The 24,025-nt window shown below is 44.9% G+C and overlaps 1 protein-coding gene across 3 annotated transcripts in view; it reads left to right on the top strand.

Moving 5' to 3' along the window:
- The first annotated feature begins 5,771 nt into the window (after window positions 1-5,771).
- The window catches only part of LRCH1 (leucine rich repeats and calponin homology domain containing 1), a 372,824-nt gene continuing 354,570 nt past the window's right edge, over window positions 5,772-24,025 (top strand). For all 3 annotated transcript variants that reach the window (XM_033949848.1, XM_033949847.1, XM_033949846.1), the window contains exon 1: window positions 5,772-6,105. In XM_033949848.1, the coding sequence (XP_033805739.1) occupies window positions 5,868-6,105 (238 nt within the window). In that variant the 5' untranslated portion in view covers window positions 5,772-5,867. The remainder of the gene's footprint in view (window positions 6,106-24,025) is intronic.

The following is a 24,025-nucleotide window of genomic DNA, read 5'->3' as shown; positions in this document are numbered from 1 at the left end:
TCTTTTCATAGCACAATATAATAATTTGTGTTAATTTAATCCAGAATATCACTTTTCTTTGATTAAACACTTTCACTTCTAGTTCTAGAACTTATCATACACGTTCATTTTCCTCATTCACATTCCACATTTTATATTTATTGTAAGCATTTATACATACACATAATTTCTTAGGACCCCTGAAGAAGGCACTCATTGCCGAAACAGAGACATGGTTGGGTCCATACCACTACTTGTTGATGTATGTTGTATGGATTGTTATTACCTGCACCATTTGGAACATTTGTGAGAGATTTCATAATAAACTTTGACATCCAGTACCTCGTATCCAGAGTTTTGCTTTTGTTTTGACCTCTGCCATAATCTACTGTCACGTGCCTTTTTTTTATTTTCTCTGGCCTCTGCCTTGCTGCATTTAGATATAGGAATGCCTGCACCTAGAACTAGGGGGGAGGGGGGTCACAGGGGCCAGGGCCTCCCCCCAAAATTGCCTGTAGTATTGTAACAGGGCCCAACAGGAATCCTGTAGGGAAAGAAGCACCTCTTGCAAGGTTAGGAGTGGCATCTTTCTCTCCCTCCCCTCCCCCACCATCCCACCGAAACACACACACCATCCTGGCATCTCTTTCTTCCCCCCTCACCTTCCTTCTCTTTCTTCCCCCTCATTTCTCTCACCTTCCCCTGACACACACTCCCTCTCCTTCCCCTGCTCCCCAGTGGTTTGGCTGGCATCTCCCAGGCTCCCTTGGTTCACTAAACATGCTTAAGTCTGATACTGGTAGCACTGAGGAGACAGTGCTTCAGACCAATGCTGGACATGCCTCCAGAAACCGGAAGTAATGGCAGAAGAGGCTGGAGCAGCAGAAAAGAGGCCCCAAGTATTGGCTAGAAGTGCTGTCTGTTCAGTGCTACTGATGGCAGACTCAAACATATTTGGCAGACCACAGGAGCCAGGAAATTGGAAGATGCTGGCAGGCTGCCAGAGTAAGGGTAGGAAAGGGAGAGAGAGATTGGCAATGCATGAGATTATTGCTATTAAGCGTGTGAGCTGGAAAAGGGACATGGATGCATATGTCACATGCCAAATGTGAGTGACTTGGCTTAATAAAGGTACAGGATTCAGAGTTTATATTTTGGGACCTATTCAGTTACAGCAATTTTTGAATACACAAGAGCCAACATAATTACTATTGACTATTATGAGGAGTATATTTAGAAATACCCTATTAGTAAAATGGTCGTTTTTTGTCCATTTAATATTGCCTACATACCTCAATGCTACCAGTATCAGACTTAAGCATGTTTGGTGGACCAAGGGAGACTGGGAGATGCCAGCCAAACCACTGGGGAGCAGAGGAAGGAGAAGGAGTGTGTGTCAGGGAAGGTGAGAGGAATGAGGTGGAAGAAAGAGAAAGAGAAGGAAGGTGAGGGGGAAGAGATGCCAGGATGGTGTGTGTGTTTGGGTGGGATGGGGGGAGGGAGAGAAAGAGAGGCTAGAATGATGAGGAAAGAAGGGAGAGGGATAAAGCTGGACCTCCAAAGGGGAAACAGAACAGGAGTGAGGGAAGTGAGAGGCTACATGGACAGAAGGAGGGAAGAGAAGGAGAGGTGCTGGACTATCAGGGGATAGGAGGGATAGGGGGAGATGTTGGGAAGTGGGTATAGGGACACAGAAGAAGGAGATGCTTAACAAGGACACAGGAGTACTGACACATCTGGGTATGGCGGGCATGGAGAGAAAAGAAGTGCCAAAAGGACAAGGAGACCCTGGACAATTAAGAGAAGACAGAGGAAAGCAGAAACCAGAGACTGGGGCCAGCACAATTATAAAAGCAAATTATTGGACAACAAAGGTAGAAAGTATTTTTTTGTCTTCTATTTATTAATTAGAATATGTCAGTTTTTCCAATGTAACATATTAGAGTTAGTTTAAAACATGGCAGGGTCCCACGAGAGAAATCTCACTCATTGACCTTAAATCTCCAGCAGGATCCTGGAACACTCCCTGCTTTTCCCTAGCCCTGAGAATGAATTTATTAATTGCTTTTATGAAGGGAAACCTGAGAAATTCTGGAGGTTGCACACTGACCAGGGAAAATCCAGTTTGTTTATTGTCCCCTGAGGAAGGCGACGTTAGTTGCCGAAACCTGGATCCTGGTTGGGACTTTTCTAGGATTCCACTTTTGGGACCGCATTTGATCTTCCTGAGATCAAGGACTTTTAATGGTTTATTTTAGTTGATTTTGAATAAATGTACCTTTGGTATTGACATCTCTCTTACCTCTTTTTTTTTTTTTTTGTACAGCATTGGGATAGGCCACCCTTGGTTTCTATGTGAGATTGCTGCATAACCATGCTCAGAACTTCACACAGGGTTCTCAGCAGTGGCGTACCAAGGGGGGGCGGTCCGCCCCGGGTGCACGCCCCAAGGGGGTGCACAGCCGGCCACCCTCCCTATTCTGCCGCTGCTCCATCTCACCACCGCATCCCGGCACCGGCTCCCCCGCAGAGTCACTCCTTAACCCGGATGGCCGGCAACTGCATGGTAGGTGGAGACAAAAGGTGAGGCAGGCTGGTGGGCGGGAAAAAGTGCAGGGCCCACAAGATTTCACCTCCGGCATCAATTCTAACATCAGAGGGTAAGTTCTGGGCCAGCCAATCGCTGGCCGGCCGGCAACTTCCTCTCCGTTAGAACTGACGCCGGAAGTGAAGACTTTTGTGGGCCCGACACTTGTAGGCGCCAGGCCTGGCTCTGGGAAGGAACAGGGAGAAATCGGCTGCTAGCTTGGGGGTGAGGGTAGGGAAGGAATCGTGGAAGTGGAGAAATCGGCACGATGGCTTTGTGGGGGCTAGGGGGAGAGAGAAAGAAAGGCAGAAATAAAGAAGGGGGCCAGGGGGAGAGAAAAAGAAAGGCAAAAATAAAGAGGGGGACCAGGGGGAGAGAGAAAGAAAGGCAGAAATAAAGAGGGGGCCAGGGGGAGAGAGAAAGAAAGGCAAAAATAAAGAGGGGGACTAGGGGGAGAGAGAAAGAAAGGCAGAAATAAAGAGGGGGTCAGGGGGAGAGAGAAAGAAAGGCAGAAAGAGAGAGGGGGCCCAGGGGGAGAGAGAAAGAAAGGCAGAAATAAAGAGGGGGGGCCAGGGGGAGAGAGAAAGAAAGGCAGAAATAAAGAGGGGGGCCAGGGGGAGAGAGAAAGAAAGAGGGGAGGCCAGGAGGAGAAAGAAGAAGGAGCAGAGACTCATGAAATCACCAGACAAAAAGGAAGGAAAAATTATTTTATTTTTAATTTAGTGATCAAAATGTGTCCGTTTTGAGAATTTATATCTGCTGTCTATATTTTGCACTATGGTCCCCTTTTACTAAACTGCAATTGCGTTTTTTAGCGCAGGGAGCCTATGAGTGTTGAGAGCAGCGCAGGGCATTCAGCACAGCTCCCTGCACTAAAAATCACTATCACGGTTTAGTAAAAAGGGCGGGGGTATTTGTCTATTTTTGTATAGTTGTTACTGAAGTGACATTGCATAGAGTCATCTGCCTTGTCCTCTTTGAAAAACCCCTCGAATATAAATGATAATTAACATTTTCTCTGCGTACAGTGTGCTTTGTGTTTTTTTTAAATTTTATTGTTGCTAGATCATTTTGACTTGGTCATTTTAAAAGTAGCTCGCAAGCCCAAAAAGTGTGGGCATCCCTTCTGCAAACAGTGGTGTCCGTCCCAGCTTTTGTTCCCTCCGGTGGTTGCTTCACTTCTGGCCGGTTCCCCTGCTCAAAGCCGCAGGTGTCGGCTCCTCACGCAATCCGCGGCTGCATCGGAAGCGTTCCCTCTGACGTCACGATGTCAGAGAAAAGGCTTCCAATGCAGCTGTGGATCATGTGAGGTGTAGACGCCCGCTGCTTTGAGCAGGGGAACTGGCCAGATATGCTGGGCAGGGAAGAGATGTTCCTGCTGCACAGGGAAGGGGAGGGGGAAGAAATGCTGCACAGGCAAGGGGGGAGAAATGCTGCTGCTGCACAGGGAAGGGGGAGGGAGAAATGCTGCTGCTGCACAGGGAAGGGGGGGAGAAATGCTACTGCTGCACAGGGAAGGGGGTTAGAGAAATGCTGCTGCTGCTGCACCCATTTGGGAAGAGAGAGGGAAGAAGGGAGAAGGAAGACAAGGGAGAAGAACCAGAGATGCTAAGTCCATGGGAAGGATGAAAAGGAAAGGAGATACCAGACCATGGAGGGGGAGGAAGAGATGCCATGGCATGGGGGAGGGAAGGGAAGGGAAGGAGATAGAGATAGAGATACCACACCATGGTGTGGAGTGGAAAAGAAGGAAAGGAGAAGAGAAAGAGAGAGATGCCAAAGCACAGGGGAGGGAATGGAGACAGAAAAATGGAGAGGGGGTGAAGCTGAAATGAATCATGTGCAAAAGAGAGAAGGGACCCCGGATATACAGTTTATTGAAGAGACATAGAAAGAGGGAAGATGCCATATGGAAGAGAGAGAGAGGGTGGACAGTAGATGGAAGGGGCAGAGAAAGTGTGGGCAGTAGAGGGAAGGGGTAGAGAGAGAGGGCAGAAGCTGGGTGGAAGGGGCAAAGAGAGGGCAGATATTGCATGGAAGGGAGAGTGGACAAGCGCTGTATAGAAAGAAGAGAGCAAAGAGAAGATGATTAAAGCAGAAACGACAAAAGGTAGAAAGATTTTTTTGTTGCTTTACTTAGAATCAAGTACAGTAGTATTGTAACTATTGATAAAAGTTTATAGGAAATGGAAATAAGGCAATTTTTGGGACTAAACTCCTTTCCTCAGGACAGAATAGCATAACAGCAGTATACTGTACTGTTCTGAAGAAAGATTTGGCCTCTGAAAGCTAATTGAAAAATGGATTAGTCCAATAAAATGGTATTTTCTTATTTCTCATTATTTGTTTTATTTTAATTTGTTAATTTGTAAAGTGGTGATTGTTATGTATCAGTTTTTTTCAAATTTACATCTACTGTCTTTATATTTTGCACAGTATTAGGGGACATGTGTCACTGGTGTTGTGGTGTTGCATTGTGTGCAGAGTCTGGTTTCTTGGCTGTTCAGTTTAACTTTTGTCTACATATTTCTATTTTTAGTTTGTGATTATTCCACATTGGGCGAGGGTGTATCTCTGTTCTGTGTGTATGAAAAGGACATAGTTTTCAGTTGGCATCGACTGTAGGATCAATTGACTGTGCGGGATCTGGCTTGCGCAATGTATGTGTTGGTGTTCTAGTGCTCACTGCAGTGTTTAAGATGCTGCCTTTTCCTAGGTACACTCTTGTTGTGCGATATGTGGATTGTTACTAAAAATCATATTTTTGATATAGATGGGGGTGGGGGTGTCAAAAAATGATGGGCCCCGGGTGTCACATATGCTAGGTACGCCACTGGTTCTCAGAAAACACTTCTGTACTGGAGCTTGACATCGCCCTGTTCTGCTTGTTGAGGGCAACTGAGTGTTTTTTTTTACAGCATTATTGTGTGAGCTGCACTGTCGAAATGATCATGATTGTTGGAAGGAGGAAGCCAGGAGCTTTAAATGAATTGAGAGGGAGGGGAACTGCGAGTGAAAGCTTCCTGGAGGACCGCATACTCGTACCGAGTTTGGACCTAGTTTCACTTCCCAGAACCGTGACTCTGGAAAAGCCCGCCTAGCAAATAATCACGCCGCGCAAGAGCGCAGCGCGTGCGGGGGGGGGGGGGGGGGGGGGGGGGCGCGAGGAGGAGCACATGCGCTCTGCGCTCGCACAGTCCGGGAGACAGGGAAGGGCCGGGGAAGAGCTCGGCGCTTGCTGGCTGCGAAACCGTTCGCCGATCTCCGGGAGGAGCCTGCTCTCAGCGCCGGACGAGGGAAGATGGCGATGCTGGCGAGCGAGGCTCAGCCCTTGCCAGCTCTTCTCCAGCAGCAGCAGCAGCAGCAGCAGCAAAGCAGCGGCGGGACTCACTTTAGCCTGAGCCAGCCCTTGAACCGGGGGCTGGAGCGAGCCCTGGAGGAGGCTGCCAGTTCGGGGCTTCTGAGCCTCAGCGGCAGGAAACTGAAGGAATTCCCTCGGACTGCCGGGAGCCACGATCTGTCGGACACGGTGCAGGCAGGTAAGGCGGGGGAAGGACCCCCAAAGTGACACCTCGTACTGAGCCCACTCCGGGCGCGTTGATTGCTGTCTGCAGGATAGACATCAAGGGAAGGGCAAAGAAAATAGTTAACGCGTGTTTAAGAATATGCGGATATCTGTGGTTCGATCTTTGGTTGGGAGGAGGAGGGGGGGGGGGAAATCTGTGAAATTCGGGAAGATAATTTAAAAAAAAAAAAAAAAAAACCTGCTTGGTATGGCTTTCGGTTTTGCTGTTTTATTTGCTGGAGTCGTGCTCGGTTTGTCGCAGTCGCAAACTGTCAGACCCCTCAGCACGTTCAAAAGAAAACAACAAGAACATAGACATAAAAATGAAACATCAGTTTGTCACTTTAGCCACGAAGTCTCATGGTCTGATCAAAGTCAGACCCTATCTTCCTACTCGTAACTTTTCATGTGGTGCTTGTATATGTAAAGAATAATAATTAAAAAAAAGATGCACTTAATTTATTCAGCTTAAGGCCACACATACTGTTGTAACCTGTGAATTTTAGTTTCAGTTTTTCACTTCAGCACTGACACATCTGGAAAATGATTTTTCCTCTTCCCTCAGTGTGTTAATAAATAATAATACAAGCAGAAAATCAATTTGGGCGCAAGGTTTGCTGCTCCAAGCTCCCAATGAAGCCATTGAAGTTACCTAACCCCCCCATACCAAAAGCCTATATATCTATATTTCTTGGGTTAATGATAGATTCATGCATTAAGCGCTGCAAACCGTCCCTCCCTACTTATTTAGTTCATTGTCCTGCTTTTCCGTTTCCTTATTTGAGTATTTGCAAATCCTATTTTTTTCGCCTGCGAACTTCCTCCTTGTAATCTACTCTGTTATGGCTCCTTGCTAGTGACTGTTCCCAGAAACGCTGGTCTCTGGCTCCTTCTGACAGCTGAACCGATCAGCTTCCACTTTTGCTGTGTGATGTGTAGGGAGGAGGAGGATGGGAAAGAGGAAGGACGGTCTAGAGGGGTGCTGAGGAAGGGGATTTCCGTACGCATTTTCAGCAAGATCCTGCAGGTTCTAACAGCCCAAAATTTAGCTCCCAGAGATGAGAGTAACACAATCTAGGCAGCCCCCTTTATAAATGTGAGCACCTACCCCCTGCTCTGGTGTGGTTAGCTGTTATACAGTAGGTGCTATAGGAAATTAGAGATGTGCAAACAGTTTCTCTTCCTTTTCAGGTTTTGAAAAAATTGCCTCAATTTTCAGGTGTTTTCTTTGGTCATCTTCATACATCAGTTGTGCATTAGAACTTAGCATGCTTAGATTCATTGTGTACCCATTAATTTGTAGGATAAGCTTTGTTAAAGTTATTGTGCAGGCCACATTTTTAAAGGTATTCTACCTAGTGCAGTTTTCTTCAACCACCGGTCCACGGATATTTCCTGCCGGTCCACAGGGCCAGCACGTGCATCAGGCCCAAAACAGTGTTCTTCAACCGCCGGTCCACGGTGCGATTGATGCGGCGTTATCTTCGAGCCAGCTCCCTCTTCCTAACTGATTCAGTGCACAAAGCAACGGGCAGTGGCTCCTACGGGCATCCTGCGCCTGAACCGGAAGCCTTCTCTCTGACGTTGCAACGTCAGAGGGAAGGTTCCAGATGAGGCACGGGACGTGCACGGTGCAATTAGCACTATTATGGGGGTGGGGTCTGGGGTGGAGATGGGCGGGATCTGGCCCACGACTTAACTCAGTGTTCTTCAACCGCCGGTCCACAGAATAATTCTTTTATTTCTGCCGGTCCATAGGTGTAAAAAGGTTGAAAAACACCGATCTAGTGCATGCTAAAGAATTGCAAATCTTCTAGCTGTTAGCCACCCTAAGGAGTGACATAATACGGGGACAAATTTGTTCCCGTCTCCTCGGGATCTATCTCCATCCCTGTCCCGTTCCCGTGAGTTCTGTTCCTTTCCCTGCCCCCCCCCCATCCCTGCAAACTCTGCCCTCATCTGCACAAGCCTCGAACACTTTAAAACCATAAGTGTTTGAGGCTGTTGCAGATGAGGACAGAGCGTGCAGGGATGGGACGGGACAGGGATGGCGACAAATTTGTCCCCGTGTTGTGTCATTCTCTACTACGGAGCCACATGAGTTGCAAGATTAGATGTCCAGAGTAACGCTGTTTCTTGTTTGTGCTCTGTTCCTGACCAATTCTCATTTTCTTAGACTAGAACACAGTGGCATTTATCAAATAACAATTGTACAATCTAGCTACGCAAACTTTCCTTATGATGCACTCTGTTCAAAAGCTTTCATTAGCTTATGTCAGTGCTGAGGGGAGATATGATTGAAGTCTGCAAAATCCTGAGTGGGGTAGAATGCGTACAAGTGGATCGATTTTTCACTACGTCAAAAATGACAAAGACTAGGGGACACTCGATGAAGTTACAGGGAAATGCTTTTAAAACCAATAGGATGAAATTTTTTTTTTCATTCAGAGAATACTTAAGCTCAGGAACGCATTGCCAGAGGTTGTGGTAAGAGCGGATTGCGTAGCTGGTTTTAAGAAAGGTTTGGACAATATCCTGGAGGAAAAGTCCATAATCTGTTATTGAGACAGACATGGGGAAAGCCATTGCTTGCCCTAGATGGGTATCATGGACTCTTTGGGTTTTGGCCAAGTACGAGGGACCTGGATTGGCACCGTGAGGATGGGCTGCTGGGCTAGATGGACCATTGGTCTGACAAGGTATATCTATTCATATGTTCTTACATGAGCCAACTAAGCCATTGTAACATCACTGATGAGGTTGGCTCTGAGGCACTGTGGAATGAAGCATTATGACATCACAATCTCAGCTCTGGAATGTTGCTCTCATTGGGGTTCCGGAATCTTGCTATTCTTTGAGATCCTGGATTATTGCTACTCCTTGAGTTTTGGCCAGGAACGAGGGACCTGGATTGGCCACCGTGAGGATGAGCTACTGGGCTTGATGGACTATTGGTCTGATCCAGTAAAGCTATTCTTATGTTCTTGCTGTGGCTGTGACCCCATTCATGCGGCCACAGAAGTGACATGGACAAACGATGTCCTAAGAAGGGCCTACCCAGGTCGTGAACCTAAATGTTTTGTGATCCCATTTGGGGTCCTGACCCCAAATTTGGGAAACTCTGGAGTACCTTGTTAAATTGTATAATTAGTTGTATTAATGAAGGGTCTGGTAGGTTAGATTAAGATAGAAGACATCGTTCAAGCAGTCACATTCGTGCAATTGGATTACTGCGATCTGTCGTATTTAGGTTGCATCAGTACCAAAGTGAAACAGTTGCAGTTGATGCAGAGTACTGTAGCAAAGTTGATTTGGGGGAAATCTAAGTTTGATAGGAATACGCTGTTGATTGGCCTGGTGTTAATTTAAATTGTGTATTTTAGTCTTTAGAGTTTTTCAGGATCAAGTGCCAGTGTACTTGACCTTACTGATGATTATTTACATCTCCCCCCCAAATCTTGGTGTTTAAAAGATAGTTTGAGTCTCCAACATTCATTGATGAAACAAGCGAAATTCAATAAACTCTGCTACGTTTGTTTATCAGATGACAAAGTGCTGATATTCACTTCCATTTGATTTTAAATCTGAGTCATCTTATCTAACGTTTAGGAAATCATTGAAAGCTTTTCTTTTTCAGAAATATTTAAAGCAATGGTTCTTTAAATATTTTCAAAAATTACCTATGAATGACTTGTAATTTTGTGGAAATTGCTAGCAATTTTATATTGTAATCCACACAGAGCTGTCTTGCCCCCCTTTTTATTACACCGCGAGAGCAGTTTTTAGCGCAGAGAGCCGCGCTGAATGCCCCGCGATGCTCCTGACACTAATAGGAACTCTATCGCGGTTTAATAAAGGGGGAGGGGGTTGTAGCAGAATATAAATTTTAATTGTAATTATAATTATATGAATTCAAATGAAATACATTACATTACATTAGAGATTTCTATTCCGCCATTATCTTGCAGTTCAAGGCGGATTACAAAATAATTATCAAGGAAGTATTACAACAAGAACTTACAAAAAAAAGAATTTTGGATAATTTTAAGAGAGAGTAAGAAATGAGTATGGTTATTTGTTTGGGGTAGTTGGCTTTAGTGAGAGGTGGTGTTTGAAACTTGTGGTGTTATTTCTTTTTTTTTTTTTTTCAGAGCTTTCTTGAAGAGTATGGTCTTTATTTATTTTCTAAAAGTCTTGTAGTCTATGCTGCTGGTGAGAGTAACAGGGGCTCATTAAACTCATTGTTAAGCAGGAGACCTGATTTCAGCTCTTACCCCCTGCAGTTTCTGGGCAGCAGAGGATCTGGTGGGAGAGTTAAGCCAAGTACCAAAGTGGCCCTTTAACTTAAGCTTAGCATGTGCTAAATTTTAAGATGTCTATATTTTACCTGGGGCTTCTTAGCATTATGTGTGTACTAATTTCGTTAGTGCATGCTAAGCTTTAGTAAAAGGGCCCCAAAGTTACCCTCCCTCTCGTTTAAAAAGCCATAAGGATTTAAAGGGCTTTGGGGCTTTTGCTGTGTGGTAGTCACAAGAGTGGCTTTGTAAAAGAGGAGGTTAATTGACTTTTATATGTATATACTAATATTTTAGCCCGTTACATTAACGGGTGCTAGCTATCTGTCTTTCTTTCCCTCCCACTTCCCTGTGCAGCAGCCACAGCAGCATTCCCTCCCCCTCCATGTCCCTGTGCAGCAGCATTTCCCCCACCCTACTTCGCTGTACAGCAGCATTTCGATCCCCCCCACTTCCCTGTGCAGCAGCCACAGCAGCAGCATTCCCTCCCCCCACACCACTTCCCTGTGCAGCAGTAGCATTTTCCTTACCCCCCCTTCCCTTCCCGCGGTCCCGCCCCCCCCACACACACAGTACCCTGTGCAGCAGCAGCATTTCCTGGCCTTCCCTATGCAGAAGCAGCATTTCCCCCCCCCCCACTCCCACACACACACACACACACTTCCCTGTGCAGCAGCAGCATTTCCCCCCCCCACTCCCACACCCACACACACACACTTCCCTGTGCAGCAGCAGCATTTCCCGGCCTTCCCTGTGCAGAAGCAGCATTTCCCCACCACACACACACTTGCCTGTGAAGCAGCAGTATTTCCCGGCCTTCCCTGTGCAGCATCGGCATTTTCTGCCACCCCCTTCCCAGCCACTGCGTTGAAATTAATAGAAAAGCGCTGCACCGCGCTACCGCTGGCTTTGGCATCTTCTATCCACAGTGGCCAACCCTAGCGGAAACAGGAAGTAGTTAGAGAGGGCGGGCCACAGTGGACAGAAGACGGCGAAGCCAGCATTAGCGCGGTGCAGCGCTTTTCTCTTAATTTAAAGGCGGGTGAGCCGGCCAGAAGGAGGAGGCTTTGGCGGTGGTGGTTTGGGCAGTGAGTGAGGGCGGGAGGGGGGAGTCGGCGGCTGTGCTGTTTCTCCGAGTTGTCTGGCCGCCACATCCCCACTCCTGCTTGCCACGGACCTACTGATCACAGATCAGAGATCACGGAAGCACACAGGTAATTGCGCATGTGCGGCTAGGGTTTTATTATATAGGATATAAAAGGCATGACTTTTTGTGATGGGGTTTTTTTTTTCAAATGATTTTTTTCTCTTATTTAATTGTATTTGATGACATTTTTGTTGTACAGTAGACTCTCTGTTAACCGGAACTCAAGCAACCAGAACTCTCAAGCAACCAGCAAAAAAAAAAATCAAAGAAATACTATAATACTTTAAATAAAAATGAAAATAAAATCAATTTCTGGTGGAAATATAAGTGTAAACTTGGTATGTCACACCTGAGTACGTCCACGCTTTGCCTACTACATATCCAGTAGTTTGTCAGGAACAGTTTATGGAATGGCATAGTATGGGGTTTAATATTTTTTAAGGCCTGTTTTTAATAGTAACCCTCAAGCAACCAGAACCTACATTTATCCGGCATCTATCAATCCCCATGGGTGCAGGTTAACTGAGACTGTGTTTAGGAATGCTAATCCAAAAATAGGTTATCAAATTTAAAACTAAACCTAGTGATAAGTATAAGAGTAGTACCGACACTGGCCCTCAAAGGACTACATCCTGTGTGACCTAAGGATTTTGATTCTTGTTTTGAAAATGAGGTTTAATTTCTGAGAGACTGGCCTGGAACAGGGCTGCACAACTTTTTACACACTGCATAGCAGTAGGGGTGCTCCCTGAAGGGGGGGGGGGTGAGGGTGGGAGTCAAAAACAGAGAACAAGGACTCTACTGGCTAATTCAGCCCTCCCTTCTCCAGTTTTTCCTCTCCCTGTACTGTCTTTCCCCTCCCCCACACCCCCCACACCTCCCCAACACCACTCTACAGTTCCACTTCCTTCATGTCTACAAATTAAACCCTAGTTGAAATGTAGTGTCTGAGAGAACAGGAAAATACTGAGAGAGGGTTTGTAAGAGGAGGTTGGAAAGGTTAGAGGAAAACCTTTCAGGAGAGGACAACAAATTTTTTTTTTTTTTAAGTTATATTGAAAAATCTAAAAAGAGGATTGTGCTCTCTACAAACTTGTAGTCTTTTCTAAATATTTTATTAAGTTTCAAAATATTAACAGTGCAATGTACAAAATGATAAGCAGACATTAAAGTGTGAACGCTCATACCACTTACAAGTATCCATACAGAATCATTTTATCCCACCTCCCCTTTCCAATAAATAATCATCATAAATATCAAACATTTTAAAACTTGTAGTCTTTTAAGCTACGGGAGAAATAGGCCTTAGTGCACCCATACATGGTTCTTTCCTGCATGTTATTGTCATTTTAACCATAGCCTTAAAAACCAGGGCTGTGGAGTCGGTAGATAAATGTTCCAACTCCGACTCCTCAGTTTTTTGTACTTCAGACTCGACTCCGACTCCAGTACCCGAAATTTCCTCCGACTCCGACTCCTCGACTCCGACTCCGACTCTACAGCACTGGTTAATTTTCAGATCGTTAAAATGGAATGTCAAGTTGAGAGAAATGAGCATTTTCGACACCACCTTCTTTTTGCTTTTAATCAAGGTTCTAAGGCCGCAGAAGCTGCTCGCAACATTTGTGCTGTGTATATAGTGGGTGCTATAGCTGAAAGAATCGCTCGTGATTGGTATGCCAAGTTCATAAATGGAGTCGGTAGATAAATGTTCTGACTCCGACTCTGACTCCTCAGTTTTTTGTACTTCTGACTCCGACTCCAGGTACCCGAAATTTCCTCCGACTCCTCGACTCCGACTCCATAGCCCTGTTAAAAACCCCGATTTTCTATGTTTTGCATTAATAGCCATGAGCCAATGTTGCCATTAGCATATGGCAATTTTTTTTAAAATTATTGCATGAACACTTCCCACCACCCATTTTGTAGGTGGTAAGGGTTGATGTGTATCTGTGTACCAACCAATTATCACATGGTAATGTCCATGCACTGCAGCAACAAAAGAGCAGAGATGACCAAGGTATCCAAGCTGGCAAGGCATTAATTGGCAACACATATATGCAGCAAGCTTCAAACGAACCTGACACAGGCCATGTTTCGGCAACTGCCTGCATCAGGGGGTTTACAATCTCCTTTGAATGTGCTGCTATGTATAATCCTTAAGAAACAACTTGTACCAATAAATTATCTGGACCTGCCCTTCAAAGTGTTTGCCTTCCGCAGTGCATGAGAGGGATTTGCATGCACCGAGGCTGCTTCCTTGGTATGCAGATCTCTCTCTCGCATGTTCATTGTGGATATCCTGAAAACTTGGCCTGCCTGTGGACCTCAAGGTCAGAAATTGAATAGCCCTGCCTTAGACGAACTGAAAATGTTTGCCCTATGTGCATCCCTGTTGGAAATATATCAAAAAGTATGCAAATAGATGATAACACAGTTAAGACTGCTACAGTAAAGACATTACTTCTGAAATGTTTCTTGTAGCACTCCAGCAGTATGCATGAGTTTTGGGGAGTGATGGCGCTTGAGCTAGGATTACAAATGATATCACCCTCAGTGAACCAGATTGGTTTGCGTCAGTCGTTAGGGGTGTGCATTTGTCAGCACGCATTAGATTCATCAACATGCCTTAAAAAATTTAGTGCATTCAAAATTGTTTTGACATGTGCTAACCTATGAATTAATGCACAAAGAATTGATTTGCATGCATTGCAAAGCTTTTATTAAAACCAATGGGTGAATCGAAGCCAGTCCTAAAACAGACAATACCCGTATGAAGCACAGTTTCATGAGTGCCATAAGACACGTTACATGAATCTATGAAATCATACTCCTTATGAGTTGATTTGTGATAATACTCTGACTTTTGCTCCCAGGGGTTCATGGAAGTTCAGGTGGAAAATGGTTACATAACAATGAAACTCTTCAAGTTTAGTTTCAAGTTTATTAAAATATTTTTTAGACCGCTTATGCTGGTTTCTAAGCGGTTAACAATATAAAATTACATAAAAACAGATAATAAATTACATAGAAACTTATAAAAACAGGGATAACGGATAAAAGTCAGAGACATTCAGACTACACAGCAATGGGATAGTAGGGATGAACTACAATTATTATAGAAAAGGCGAGACATAAAAGGATAAAACAATAGGTTGGGTAAAAAGTAGCAGAAAATTTAAATTAGAAATTTAAATATGGCTCTTAAAAGGGCAATTATTATCCAAAAGCATCTTGGAATAAAAATGTTTTTAGTTTAGTTTTAAATTGTTTTATATCAGATTCGGAGTGCAGATGGATCGGTAATGAGTTCCACAGAGTGGGGGGCAGTAGCAGCAAAGTTATTGGAGCGCAACGTATTGATTGATTTTAAGGAAGGTATAACTAAGAGATTTGGGGAAGTTGAACGGAGAGATTTGGGTGTGCTGTACGGGATTAGAAGTCTGTTAATGAAATCAGGTTGATTATTCAGTTTAGTTGTGAGTGTTAAAAGTAAAATTTTGTAGCTGATTCTGTGTTCGACTGTTAACCAATGAGCGTTGATCAAGAGTGAATTGTCACTGCCATTTGATAACTGGTTTGGCTAGGGTTACCAGAAGTCTGGATTTACCTGGACATGTCCCCATTTTGGGCATCCGGATGGGTTTTCAAAACCTGGCACTTTTTCTGGGTTTTGAAAACCATTGCGCTTGGGGGGGCCGCATCTGGAGGGCATCCGTGCATGCGTGAATGCGATGCAATGAGGTCACATGCATGCCTGCATGCATGCGATGCCATTGCGTCGCATCTGCGCATGTGCAGATGCTCTCCAGACATGGCCCTGAAGAGATGAGATTTGTGTGGGGCCAGGGTTGGGGGGGAGCGGAATGGAGTGGGGCTGTGTGTGGAATGGGACGGGACTGGGGGGGGCAGAATGGGGGCGGGACTGGGGTGAAACAGGGTGGTAACCCTAGGTTTGGCATTTACAGCTTGGGGGAAGTTATCAATTTAAGATTTTTTTTAAACTATAAATTGTGCTGTTTTAGTACAGGATCACATTGCATAAAATATAATGCGATTCTAACACAGAACAAGCTGCGGTAGACCTTTTTGAGAACTTCCTTCTTAGTGTACGCATTGCCATTTACAGTTTTTCCTTCCTTTTCCAGCTGTAAATATTCCTCCTGGGAGAGCGGTTTAAGAAAACTGCATTTAAACAGCAGGACTGAAACTGTATTTGTACAAATCCTACAGATGCTTCTTATGGTCTTGGGAAGTCATTTAGGGCTCTTTTTTTTACTAAGCGGCGGTGTTAGAGCATTTTACCGCAGGCCAGCAAGGTAAATGCTCTGCTGCTCAGTGAAGTCACGTGAGCTTTGGAGCATTTACATCGCCAGCCCAGGGGAAAATGCTTTAGTAAAAGCCAGCGTTAATGCTCAGTCGCCTCAGGAACAAGATACTAGTGTGCCCTACCGTGTCAGTGCGCATTAGCACACGCCAGTGGTTTCTAGGTTCCATTGCAAAAAAAAAAGGATTTCAGCAGATTAATTCTGCATTAGAGGTCTGCACGGGAACGGGGATCGCGGGAATCCCCCCCGTAACCCACGGGACTCCCACGGGGACCCCCCTCTAGCCAACGGGACTCCCACGGGGATGGAAGGCTTTGGAAGCAGGGTTCATCCATATAATATAATGGACACATCAGCCTTAGTAAAAGAGGGGGTTTATAAGTTAATTATCTGAACAGAAAACAAAAAAAAGGGTTCCACCAAAGAGATTCCACATGGAAAACAGCAGCGCAAACACAAAAGAAGCTGTGGAATTGATGATCCTGTCAGAAGTAATTGCTGCTTTTTAAGAGGACGGGTGGGGATGGAGGTAATTCCTTGCGGGGATGGGTGGGGACGGAGAGGATCCTGACGGGGACGGGTGGGGACGGAGAGGATCTTGACGGGGACGGATGGGGACGGAGAGGATCCTGGCGGGGACGGGTGGGATGGAGAGGATCCTGACGTGGACGGATGGGGACGGAGAGGATCCTGGCGGGGACGGGTGGGGACGGAGAGGATCCTGACGGGGATGGGTGGGGCCGGAGAGGATCCTGGTGGGGTCGGGCGGGGATGGGTGGGATTTCTGTCCCCGTGCAATTCTCTATTCTGCACTGTTAAAAAAAATTTTTTCATGGCATGTAACACCACCTATTTTGTAGTCAGTAAAGGCTCATGTGGTAATCCTGAGCTAACTACGGTAGTTAGAATGGGGTAATGCAGCAACACTAATTGATTAGATAGGAATGCCCACTCTCCACACCCAGACGCACCCCTCCAAGAAAAAAGAAAAAGTATTTTTTTGTGTGTGGTTAGCGCATGCCAATTTGGCAGTTATCACGGGACATCTAAGCACGTGCCGGGCTATGTCATTTTAAGCTGTGGTAAGCATGCGGTAGGGTTTACTGCAGATTATTAAAAGCCTCTATGTTTATACATTTAACTGACAACTGGGTGCAACTTTAGACATCATTTATGGAATTTGGGGGTTAATCCTCAGTTGCCTCGGGTAGAAAGTATGAATGCTTATTATCACTTTAGGTCTCGATGTAATAAAACATAGCTTGCAGTAAAGATAATGCACATTAACAGGGTAGTCGGGTAGTCGGGTTTTCAGGATTTCCCCAATGAATATGCATGAGATCTATGTGCATGCACTGCTTTCAATGCATATTCATTGTGGAAATCCTAAAAACCTGACTGGATTGCGGCCCTCAAGGAGGGACTTTTAGATCCCTGGGTAAACCTATAAAACAGATGCTCACAGTTATGCTCTGATTATGTGCACATTTCATTATCTGCGCATTGCTACGCTGGTACTACACCCCTGTTCTTACATATGTGGTGGGATTGTGGAATGGCGCAGGGGTTTTGGATTTCTGTATTTCGGGTCTTATCATTTGTTTTAAAGAGGGCTCCAGAGCCCCCACTTGGATTGGCATTCCTGCATCACTATGACACTACTTGCGATGAGGGGGAAGTTGATTTTACTAAACTGTTTCTAACGGCGGCTCGCCTTGGGTTGGCTGCCAGTTGGAAACAGCCTTGCTGCCCCAGATGTGCAATTAGTGCCGAATAAGTTAGTTGACTGGTATTCTCTATATAGGCTGACTGCCTTGAAGTATCATAGGATGAGGAGTTTCATTAGGAAATGGCAAAGCTCTGAAGAGTGGAAGAAAACTGTACAGTGAACGTGTTGCTCGGTTAGGTGGGATTTTGGAGGAGGGGGGAATTAATGCTGGGCCTCTTCTCCCTTGAAAAGAGGAGACTGAGAGGGGACATGATCGAAAGCAAAACTGCGGACAAACGTACAATGATACAGGCTAAATTTATTATCTCTATAATAAAACCCTAAGCTGCGCATGCGCACTTCCACTTGTGTGTTTCGTATGTCCGTGGCCTGAAGAAGTGCGCATGCGTGACTACAACTGCCCCACACTCGTGGCCCTGTGGGGCAGTGGCAGCAACTGAGTAGTGGACAGCAGTCCCGCTCCGCCCGTTGACCCTCCACAAACCTCCCGGCTCCAGCGGCGTAGGCAGCACTATAAACACGCTGCTTCGCGCCCTTCTACTGCCGATTTCCTCTGCCACGTCTCTGATGACATCATCGGAGACAGACGCGGGAGAGGAAATCGGCAGTAGAAGGCCGCGAAGCAGCGTGTTTAAAGTGCTGCCTACGCGGCTGGAGCCCGGAGGTTTGTCGGCGATGGGAGGGTCAGGAGCAGGCCAGATTGAGCAGAACAACGGCACTAAAAGAAGGGGGAGGGGCTGAACGGAGCAGGCCAGATCACGGTAAGAGAAGGGAAAGGGGGGGTGGGGGGAAATGCTGCTACTGCTATACAGGGACTTGGAGGGGAAGGGAAATACCGCTGCTGCTTCTGCACAGGAAAGGGGGGGGGATAGGAGGGAAATGCTGTTGCTGCTGCATAGGGAAGTGGGATGGAAATGCTGCTGACAGGGAAATGGGGAAAAATGACAGACAGACAGTGGGAGGGAGGGAGACAGAAAGAAAGAAAGACACAGGGGCAGGGAGAGGGACACAAAGACAGACAGAGAAAGGGGGCCAGGGAGAGAGAGAGAGTCAGCGGGAGGGAGACAGACAGACATATATTCTAGCACCTGTTAATGTAACGGGCTTAATGACTAGAATGAAATAATTGAGTGCAGTTAACAAACCAAGCGACCTGATACGTCTGTGTTTCAGTTAACACGCCTTCATCAGGAGTCCCAGGTTGATAAGGTATCAATTGAAACCGCAAATAGAAAAACTCTAGCCGGTGTGAGAAAAAAATACCTGAAGAAAAATCTGTGTGTGAGCTCCTACGTAGCAAAAAAGCTACGTAGGAGCTCACACACAGATTTTCCTTTGGGTCCCAGGGGTTTCCTAACGTGGAACCCTGCATCACGTAGCTATAGTTTGGGTTCCTCTTTCCCACATGCATCACTTTGCACTTCCTCACATTAAACATTGTCTGTCATTTTGATACCCAGACACAAGGGAAAAGGAAGATTCTGGAATGTTACTATGTTTTTTTCAGAACTCTATAATCTCAGAACAGAAATATCACCTCAGAATGGCAATTTCTTCAGTAGAGATAGTTGGATCACCCCAAACCTGACTCTGAGTGATTGTTTGAAGAGACCAGGGCCTTGGAGGGAAATCACTTCCCCCTGGAGAAAACCTGCTCCCTTAGATAAGATTGTATTTACTAAGCGAAAAGGGGAGAGGAGTGAGACACCCTGGGTTCTGAATCTTTTGATTGTCTACCCTGAAACCATTAGGTCAGGTCTGAACTGGTTTCTCAGCTTTCAGAGAAGGGGCACTGTCTGCATTGGATTTGGTCATTTGACAGTCAAGAGATCTTATGTACTGGGTGAACACGGCATGTCAGAGTTTGCAGGAAGTTAATCCCACTGTTATGGTTAAGCAGAGACAAAGGTTTTACAGTCTTGCATGCTAAGACGCCTCTCTGAACAAGAAAAATCTAACAAAGCAAAAACTAAAAACAGAAAACCCAGATTAGGTTTAGGGAGATTTTAGGGTCTGCTCCACTGTAAAGTGCTGTTTCTCAAAAATTGCATGGCTTTTGCGGTTATTCTACTTTTATTTTTGTAAAATTCACCACAGAATCCTCAGGGATCTGGGCAATGTGGCGAATATTTATGAGTTTTTGTGCATTGATAGCAGTGTGAAAGGCTGCCACACTATATTTATTGTGCTTTTGCAAGTCCATGGTGCTTCTTGTTAAATCACTGTACAAATGAAATAATTATTCTGCTGCAGCATTCGGTTCCAATGATATGTTCTCCCAGCTATCTCCTGTGATTGGTTGGAATTAGGAAGACAGGGCTGGAAGAGGACTTGAGGTACTCCGGTCTACCCCCTGGTTTTCAGGCAGGACTCACTTTGCCTGTCTCCCTATGCTAGAGGTCTTCAACCCAGTCTTCAGGACTCATCTGACCAATCAGGATTCACGATCCCCACAATGAGGTTGTGATGGAGACCTCCATTATGGGATTCAAGGGCAAGTTGGATGCACATCTCCTTGCAAATCATATTGAGGGATACAGGTAAACAAGGTCTCATCTGGGAACACCTAGGTCTTCATCAGGAAGCACCTAGTTAGGCCTCTGCGTGTGCAGGTCACCGGACTTGATGGACCAAGGGTTTGATTCGGTGATGGCATTTCTTATGTTCTTATGCATATTCATTGTGGGTATCCAGGAAACCTGACTGGCTGAGGGGCTCTTCAACTAAACTGCGGTAAAATTTGTCATGGGACTTTACATGTGGTTGCTGCAAATTTAATTTGCCCCCCTCCCCCCTTTCACAAAACCACGATAGCAGTTTTTAGCGCTGGCCGGTGCGCTGAATGCTTTGCACTGCTCCCGATGCTCATATGCACAAATACAGGATGTCCGGTGCTATACTCGGAGAGTGCCCCCAGGAAAGTGACTTGAGAGCACTTGTAGACCAGTCAATGAAACCGTCCGCACAGTGTGCGGTGGCAGCAGCGAAGAGGGCAACAGAATGCTAGGAATGATTAAGAAGGGGATCACAAACAGATCGGAAAAGGTTATCATGCCATCGTACCGGGCCATGGTACGCCCCTACCTAGAATACTGCATCCAAAACTGGTTGCTGTACATGAAAAAGGACATAGTACTACTCGAAAGGGTCCAGAGAAGAGCGACAAAAATGGTTAAGGGGCTGGAGGAGTTGCTGTACAATGAGAAGCCAGAGAAACTGGGCCTCTTCTCTCTTGAAAAGAGGAGACTGAGAGGGGACATGATCAAAACATTCAAGATATTGAAGGGAATTGACTTAGTAGAGAAAGAGAGATTGTTCACCCTCTCTGAGGTGAAGAGAACCAGAGGGCGCTCGTTAAAGTTAAAAGGGAATAGATTCTTTACAAACGTAAATAAGGAAGTTCTTCTTCACCCTGAGAGTGGTAGAAATCTGGAACGCTCTTTCAGAGGCTGTTATAGAACCCTCCAGGGATTCAAGAAAGGGTTAGATAAGTTCCTGCTGAACCAGAACGTACGCAGGTAAGGCTAGACTCAAATAGGGCATGATGGACCCCTGGTCTGACCCAGCAGTGGCAAATCTTATGTTCTAAAAACTGCTATCGCGGTTTTGTAAAATGTGGGGGGTGGGTTAATGCAGCACATATTGGGAGTTCTCCCAGTATTTTTGACATTCAAATTAATGTATGATGCCTGCTCCCAGTTATTGCGCAAACACTTTATTTATTGGGATTTGTTAACCGCCTTTATGAAGAGACTCACCCAAGGCAGTGTACAGCAAGTACAATTAAACTTAAAGCTTACAGGTTTGTTAACAGCTTAACAGTACTAAAAAAGACCAAATATAAACATAAATACAATGAATCAAGTAAAATCAAAATCATCAAATTGAAACTTAATAATAGGATTACCATGAAACAGTTTCAAAAAGATGCTATTACTGCTTACCATTTCTGTAGCGCTGCTAGACATATAATGGAGCTTAAAATCTAATTAAAATAGATAAACAGGACAAATAGTGGTTAGGGAAAATATACTTATTAACAGCACTGAGATTCAAATAAGAGAGATATAATACGATGTCAGCATAATACTTATGAAATATCTTACAAGTACACATCAGAACATTCAAATAACATAGATATGACGCTAATGGTTTTCTACAGTATAGCTTATCGTATGAGGGCCAAGTGCAGATATTAGATGGGGACAAGATGGGTGGTACAGAGTCTGTTGGAATAAGCAGATGGGAGGCTAAACTCAAAGCAAATTGTATATACCAGTGGTTCCCAACCCTGTCCTGGAGGACCACCAGGCCAATCGGGTTTTCAGGCTAGCCCTAATGAATATGCATGAGAGAGATTTTCATATAATGGAAGTGGCAGGCATGCAAATCTGCTCCATGCATATTCATTAGGGCTATCCTGAAAACCCGATTGGCCTAGTGGTCCTCCAGGACAGGGTTGGGAACCACCGCTCTAAGGTACAGCATGCACAACCACACACACGTTCTTAATGTGGCCATGCATCATTCCTGAATCTGCTGCAGGAGAAGGGTAGGAGTCCATGCCACTGGAAAAACTGCTCAGTGAAATCAAATGAAGCCGCGACCACGTTCTTAAGGAGAAGACATACTTAAGTCGGGCGTCTGTAACTCGGGAACTGCCTGTATAGTCAATCACCCTATGTATTAAAGGCTAGGGTGAAGAGTACCTCCTGTTTAAGCGGTGACAAGTGATCTCATGTTAACTCTGCGTTATTCAGTTAGTATGAGGCAAAAACAGTGCATGGAACTGCCAAATGCCTTCTATGCCCACTCTTCACCCGTGCTCCATACTCATGACACAAAAAGCACTTAACCGTCTCCTAAAATTATCAGAAAGCCCTATAACATGGCTCTGCACCTGCAATTACCATGCAGCAAACTGCATGTTAACGCCTGGGTTCTAAATAAGGCGCTAAAATTTGGGTGCCCAAGTATGGGTGCAGCTCCCGGATCCTCATGCAAACTAGTTAATTAGCTGTTAACAATTGGTGTTAATTGATGCTCATTTGGGGTTATACACAGATCTATCCTACACTCGATTTTATAACATACCTAAATTTTATAGCACGCAACTCAAGGGAGGGGCACGGGTGGATCAAGGGGCATTCCCAGAAGTTAGGTGCAATGTTATAGAATAGGGTCATTAGTTGTGTACCAGGATTTATACTAGGTTTCAGCAAGTTTAAGTGCGGCTCCCAAGGTTATGTGCGAGATCTGCACTAAGCTATTTTTTTTTTATTTTTATAAAGAACATATTTATTCAGTTTTCTATATTGTTCTCCCAGGGGAACTCAGAATTGTTTACATGAATTTATTCAGGTACTCAAGCATTTTTCCCTGTCTGTTCTGGCAGGCTCACAATCTATCTAATGTACTTGGGGCAATGGGGGGATTTAGGTGACTTGCCCAGGGTCACAAGGAGTAGTGTGGGTTTGAACTAGAAACCTCAGGATACTGAGGTTGTAGCATTTAGTCACCGCGCCACATTCTCCCCCCTCTGTGCCTGTTGCAGAATACTGTTAGCACCGATCTGCTTAGTGGTTTAGTAAAAGGGCCCCTGAGTATGTCCCAAGGAATGGGTTGAAAAACCAAGCCCTAATGTAGACAGACATTTTGTCCATTACAAAAAAAAAAAATCATAATTGAAGAAGAATCAGCCAATAACTTCTGACTTTCTTTGTTCTTGCTTGACCATCCTTAACGTTTAGAACAGCTTAGAATGTCTCTCAAACTTTTTTTTAGCTCTGGCACACTAAGGGCTCCTTTTACTAAAGTTTTAGCACGCGCTACAATGCCGCACGCACTAAACGCTAACGCCTCCATAGAGCTTGCGTTAGTATTTTTTGTTTAGCGCGTGGTTTGTGTGCGCTAAAAACGCTAGCGCGCCTTATTAAAAGGAGCCCTAAATGGAGCAAATGTTTTTCATGGCACATTATAACTGAAATTATAAAATTGCAAAACCAACAAAAAATGAAATTTGAGAGTTAATTTAAAGTTCTTTAAGCTATGCTTGGGTAATTGTAACAATGGTGAAACTATAGTACATAGAATAGAATTGCTAATCAGTGTGATGAATGAGCTTGTTTTTGAGTGCAGATTAACTCATAATGACTTGAAAGTTGACAAGCAAACACGTATTTCATCAACCACCATCTGTAGACATTTCTTTTTTTAAATTTAATTTCTGTCAGAGCTGAAAATCCAGATTTCACAAAGATAAGAAGATGCAAATGGTAACAAAGCCTTGATTGCTTTGTTGCTCAAGTTAGGATAACTGCATAAAAAATAAAAATAAAATTACTTGCCACTAGTTCTCAAGGACCAATTATGTCAAAGAATAACGCTCATAACAT

Source organism: Geotrypetes seraphini, chromosome 6, assembly GCF_902459505.1.
Source record: "Geotrypetes seraphini chromosome 6, aGeoSer1.1, whole genome shotgun sequence".
NCBI classification, from domain to species: Eukaryota; Metazoa; Chordata; class Amphibia; order Gymnophiona; family Dermophiidae; genus Geotrypetes; species Geotrypetes seraphini.
The sequence above is the reverse complement of the archived record's forward strand: the minus strand, read 5'-3'. Positions and strand labels throughout refer to the sequence as shown.